This window comes from Carlito syrichta, unplaced genomic scaffold (genome assembly GCF_000164805.1).
Source record: "Carlito syrichta isolate Samal-C Ts95f unplaced genomic scaffold, Tarsius_syrichta-2.0.1 Scaffold309885, whole genome shotgun sequence".
NCBI lineage: Eukaryota > Metazoa > Chordata > Mammalia > Primates > Tarsiidae > Carlito > Carlito syrichta.
In genome coordinates, this window is record NW_007253981.1 from 410,961 (window position 1) to 416,960 (window position 6,000).

At 43.5% G+C, this 6,000-nt stretch overlaps 1 protein-coding gene across 6 annotated transcripts in view; it reads left to right on the forward strand.

The window, feature by feature from the left end:
- PRKAR2A (protein kinase cAMP-dependent type II regulatory subunit alpha) overlaps positions 1-6,000 on the forward strand; it is a 139,069-nt gene that overhangs the window by 75,112 nt on the left and 57,957 nt on the right. For 5 of the 6 annotated variants that reach the window (XM_008068165.2, XM_008068166.2, XM_008068167.2 and 2 more), the window contains 2 exons: positions 3,315-3,416; positions 4,194-4,268. In XM_008068165.2, the coding sequence (XP_008066356.1) occupies positions 3,315-3,416; positions 4,194-4,268 (177 nt within the window). The remainder of the gene's footprint in view (positions 1-3,314; positions 3,417-4,193; positions 4,269-6,000) is intronic. The other variant, XM_021717615.1, reaches the window with a different exon arrangement.

Genomic DNA, 6,000 nt, shown 5'->3' on the forward strand with positions numbered 1-6,000 from the left:
CAGGAATAAAGACATTCTCAGATGAAGGAAAACTAAGAGATTTTGTCACCAATAGGCGTGCTCCTGCTTCGTTCACTTGTTTTGCAAGTCCAAACTCTTACAAAGTTTCAGTAGAAGTTTCTCCCAAAGTTTCCCCTCCAGGGAACGTACTCTTAGAGGGTCCTCTCTGTCCCAACTTCTTTCTTGCATTTTGCAACACCTTGGAAATGCTTTCTGAGGCCAAAGCAGGGAGACCTGGTATTGTCACTGATCTGCTCAAGTTGGATCCTACATTCCTGCTTTTACAGGGGGTAGCTGCCACCATGACCCCTACACTCAAGTCTCTGCTCCTGCTCTCTCTTGCTTGAGTGAAAGTCGAAGATTTCCTGGGGAACTCCCAGTCACGGGAAAGGGTAGCACTCCTATTCTTTTTTGAATTTCGGGGCTTTTTTCTAAAATTTCAAATGCTTGCCTCTGAACACTTGCTGTCTGTTGGAGTTTCTTCTTAACTGCTCCATTAGAAGCTCCTCAAAGACTGTGTTGTTGGTGTCTGGTGCTTTTTTTTATATTCTCTACAGCTATCTATAAAAAACTCATTCAAATATAAGGAACTGGCATTGCATCATACACAAAGAGAGTTCTGGGAATTGTGAAAGTATGCATAGAAAGGACTAGAATTCAAATAAATAAGTCACTTTATGCAGTATCTGTTTTCTCTTTCATTAGAAATATTGTTTGCTGTTGCAGTTGTAATCTTTGTAACATTGTAGGTGTATTTATAAAATATTGTTTTTTGACAATGCCTACTCAAACCTAAGGAAGGGAGCTCTATAATTTCCCTTTTCTCAGTGTTATTTGTCTTCTTTTTACACTTTTGGCTTAGATTGGCCCAGAAGACATATAGAAACTGAATTATAAAGATAATGGCATAATATTCCTAAGTATGAAAATAACATTTTAAGCCGGGCTCGGTGGCTCAGCCTGTAATCCTGCGCCTTTGGGAGGCTGAGGTGAGTGGATTGCCTGAGCCCGCGGGTTTGAGACCCGCCTGGGCAGCAAGACCTCATCTCTACAATAAATCAAAAAATCAGCCGGGCATGGTAGTGCATGCCTGTAATTCCGGCTACTTGGAAGGCTGAGGTGGAAGGATCGCCAGAGCCCAGCAGGTCGAGGCTGTGGTGGCTGGGAGTGGCCACTGCACTCCAGTCTGGGCGACAGAGTGAGACTCCAACTCAAAAAAAAAAAAAAAAAAAAGAAAATAACATTTTAAATGCTACATCCTTAACCTTGGACTTTAAGAAAGTAATGACAGGTGATGCCGTTCATTAGAGTAATCAGAGATTGAATGACTCTTTTTAAGCAGAGTCATGGAGAAGAAAATGGAACAGAATCTGGTTAAATACCAGAGAGAAAACATTATTTGTATAGCAGTTTGGGGAGGGAGAGTAATGTAGGTAACTTCTCTTGGTAGGTAGATGAAAGATGACATAGGATAAGGCCTGGGAGTTCTACAGCTAATGGAACACAGTGAAACCCATTTAGACATCACAGCTCAGTTTTCTTCTTTGTGATGTCTCTACCCCACTCCTGCTCCATTATCAAGAATGCTAAAATAGCTAACCTATAGTTAAACATACCCTTACCCCCTTGCTGCTGTTTTATTCTGCCAGCCTTTGGGATGTCATTAGTATACTTTGAAAAAAAATCTTATTCCTAACAGCCTATAGTAGAAGATAGGTACAATTAACTTAGGTACAAAGGCATAGTTACTTAAGTACAAATAACCACTTACCCATTTGGGAGCCTAAGACTAGGCAATTAACATTCACCTAAAGCCAGGCTTGGTGGCTCAGCTTGTAATCCCAGCACTTTGGGAGGCCGAGGTGAGTGGATTGCCTGAGCCCGCGGGTTCGAGACCCGCCCGGGCAACTTGGTGAGAACTCATCTCTACAATAAATCAAAAATTTGCCGGGCATGGTAGCGCGCGCCTGTAGTTCCAGCTACTTGGAAGGCTGAGGCGTGAGGATAGCCGGAGTTCAGCAGGTCGAGGCTGCGGTGGCCGGGAGCGTGCCACTGCATTCCAGTCTGGGCGATGAAGTGAGACTACAACTCAAAAAAAATACAACTTTCTCCTAGCTATATGCCCCTCCTCACACTTGTGTACACATATCTGAAAAGTACCTGGCTGTAGCTTTGGCTAGTATCTCCTGATCAGAATCCATGACTTGCTAAGCTGGGCACAGTGGTGTGTACCCATAATCCCACCCACTTGGGAAGCTGAGGTAGGAGGATTGCTTGAGCCCAGAGTTCAAAGCCTGCCTGGGTAACATAGCAGGACCTCATCTCAAAAATCAAACAAAAAAATAAGCATGGCTTGTTATGGTCAAGATACCTTTTACATGCCTGCCTTTCATCTTGCGTATCCTCCCATATCTCTTTATTAATTTAACTCCTACCTCTTCTTCAGATCCCAGACAAATTTACCTTTTTTGCTACAAAATTATCTTTAATTATCTTTGATCACTCATGCCTACTGGGATCTCACTTTGAAATTCCAGTGACACTTATCTTCTGTAATTTCACCTAGCACATTTCATATGCTGCCTTGAACTATAGACTTTTCATTCCTATGTATTTTAGATTGTCTCCCCTTTAAGATTGTAAACTCCTTGAGGGTAGCAACCATCTGGTTGTTTTATTTTCTTTTTTGGTGGGGTGCCTTTTGACATTGAAAAGTGGCTGTGAGGCCGACTGTGGTGGCTCATGCCTGTAATCGTAGCTCTTTGGGAGGTGGAGGCGAGAGGATTGTCTGAGCTCATGGGTTCGAGCCAGCCTAGGCAACATACTGAGACTTCTTCTCTGCAATAAAGTAAAAAAATTAGCTGGGCTTAGTGGTACATGCCTGTAGTTCCAGCTACTTGGAAGGCTAAGGTGGGAGGATTGCCTGAGCCCAGCAGGTTGAGGCTGTGGTAGGCCAGCCGTGAGTGTGCCACTGCACTCCAGCCTTAGTGACAGAGTGAGACTCCAACTAAGAAAAAAAAAAGAATAGTGACTGAACTCACAAATGTTTGGGAATTTTTTGTTTTATATTCTACGTGTGACCCATAGGTGGCACCCATTAAGCACTAGACAGCTAGCAACAGCATGTGGAACATCTGACTGCCTCAGGGAATATAGATATTTTTCTTCCAGTGGTGACTCTGAGATTGAAGTATCACTCAGCACTTAATATAGTAACCTACTTAGTCCTCTAATATATGCTGTGGCTAGTTAACTAAACCACATATGTGCTCTTACACAGGCACTTACTAGAATTTTCATATTCTTTCTTTTAGGACCGGGTGACTTTTAGAAGAATTATAGTGAAAAACAATGCAAAAAAGAGGAAGATGTTTGAGTCATTTATTGAGTCTGTGCCCCTCCTTAAATCACTAGAGGTAAAGTCTGTTTGAATAAGAGTCTGTTTATGGGAATTTAAGAAAGCTATTAAAACTATTCTGAGCATTATTCTAACCTGTTTCTGTGTTATATAGATGTTGTGATTTTCTTTTTTTTTTTTTGAGTTGGAGTCTCACTCTGTCGCCCAGATTGGAGTGCAGTGGCCGCTTCCGGCCACCACAGCCTCAACCTGCTGGGCTCCGGTGATCCTTCCGCCTCAGCCTTCCGAGTAGCTGGAATTACAAGTGCACGCTACCACGCCCGGCTAATTTTTGATTTATTGTAGAGATGAGGTCTCGCCAAGTTACCCAGGCGGGTCTTGAACTCGTGGGCTCAGGCAATCCACTCACCTCAGCCTCCCAAAGTGCTGGGATTACAGGCTGAGCCACCGAGCCCAGCTAGATGTTGTGATTTTCAATTAATGTCTTTTCCTTATTTTATTTTATTTTTTTGAGTCAAAGTCTCACTCTGTTGCCCAGGCTGGTACACAGCCGCATGCTCATGGCTCCTGCAGCTTTAACCTGCTGGACTCAGGCGATCCTTCCGCCTCAGTCTTCCAAGTAGCTGGAACTACAGGCATTACCACTATGCCCAGCTATTTTTTTTTTTTTTTGATTTATTGTAAGAGACAAGGTCTCGCCATGTTGCTCAGGCTGGTGTCGAACCCATGGCTCAGGCAATCCTCTCACTTCCGCCTCCCAAAGTGCTGGGATTACAGGCGTAAGCCACCGTGCCCAGCTTTTCCTTATAATTTGTGAGTGTGTCCATTGTTTCAGGTGTCAGAACGAATGAAGATTGTGGATGTAATAGGAGAGAAGATCTACAAGGATGGAGAGCGTATAATCACTCAGGTGGGTGAGTGCCTTGCACAGCTCCTTTTCTGGAAAACACCACCTGAAGGACTAGTGCATTGCTTATGTCATAAAATTTCTTGGTCAGGCATGGTGAGTTATGGCTATAATTCCTGCACTTGGGGAGGTCGAGACAGGAGAATTATTTAAGGCCAAAAGTTTGAGACCAACCTGGGCAACATAGTGAGACCCTGTCTCTACAAAAACAAACAAACAAACAAACAAAAACCAGGCAGCCCTCTCAGATCCCCTCCCACTCTGGGAGCTTTTCTGTCCTCTCAATAAATCCTCCTTTCTAAAATAAAAAAAAAAAAATAACCTTTGTGTCCTCACACAGCTGAAAGCTCATGCTGTGAAGTAATAGGTCATACTTCCTGCAGAGTCCTCTGAAGCCCATTGATTTCCATCTCATTGACATGCAGATCTTGTTTTCCTTCACCTTTTCTTGGTTTCTAGTGCTTATTTTTTTGGATGAGATTTTCTTTTCTTCTTTCTTTTTTTTTGGGGGGGTTGAAGTGTTTCACTCTGTCGCCAGGCTGGAGTGCAGTGGCATGTCCATAGCCACCGCAGCCTCTACCTGCTGAGTTCAGTTGATCCTTCCACCTCAGCCTTCTAAGTAGCTGAAACTACAGTCATGTGCTACCATGCCTGGCTAATTTTTTGATTTGCTGTAGAGATGAGGCCTTGCTAAATTGCCCGGGCTGGTCTCAAACCCATAGGCTCAGGCAATCTACTTACCTCAGACTCCCAAAGTGCTGGGATTACAGGCATGAGCTACCATGCCCAACTTGGATGATATTTTCTTTTGACCTTAAGTAATCTTCATCTATTGCTGTTAAAACCTGGAGAAGCGGGGGAGGGGTAAGGAAGGAGGGGGATTAGGGTTCAGAAGCTACCTACAGGGCATAATGTTAACTATCTGGGGAATGGGCTACCTAAGACCCAGTCCCCACCACTGCACAGTATGTCCATGTAATGAATATGCATGTGTACTCCCTGAATCTAAAAATAAAATAAATTTTAAAAAGTCATAGCAGAGAATTTTTTGAAAAGAGAAGAATGAGAGAAGAAGGTAAGCAAAAGGAGAAATGAAAACAGCTAGACACAAAGCATTCAAGAACACTTATTATATGTTTGATTTCTAGGTGTTTTATGTGGCTTCTCATTTAATTTTCTTTATACGCCTATGGGAGAGTCTTGTTATTATCACCATTATGTAGCTCAGAACACTGAGGCACAGAGAAGTTATGTAACTTTCCCAGAATCACACAGTTTTAGGCAGTCTGATTCACCACCAGATGATACCATCTCCCAGACATTTTATTCTCACATCAGTTGAATTGAGTTCTGTTCTTTTTTGCATAATGTCCTGATAATTTGTAATTTTAATTTTGGTTATCTTTGTAACCTAGCACAATATATTTCCTTAATTTTCTTTTTTTTTTGAGTTGGAGTCTCATTCTGTCATCCAGACTGGAGTGCAGTGGCTGTGCCTGGCCACCGCAGCCTCGACCTGCTGGGCTCCGACGATCCTTCCACCTCAGCCTTCCAAGTAGCCGGAATTACAGACATGCGCCACCACACCCGGCTGATTTTTTGATTTATTGTAGAGATGAGGTGTCGCTGCCCAGGCGTCGCTGCCCAGGCGGGTCTCGAACCCGTGGGTTCAGGCAATCCACTCACCTCAGCCTCCCAAAGGCGCGGGATTACAAACTGAGCCACCGAGCCTGGC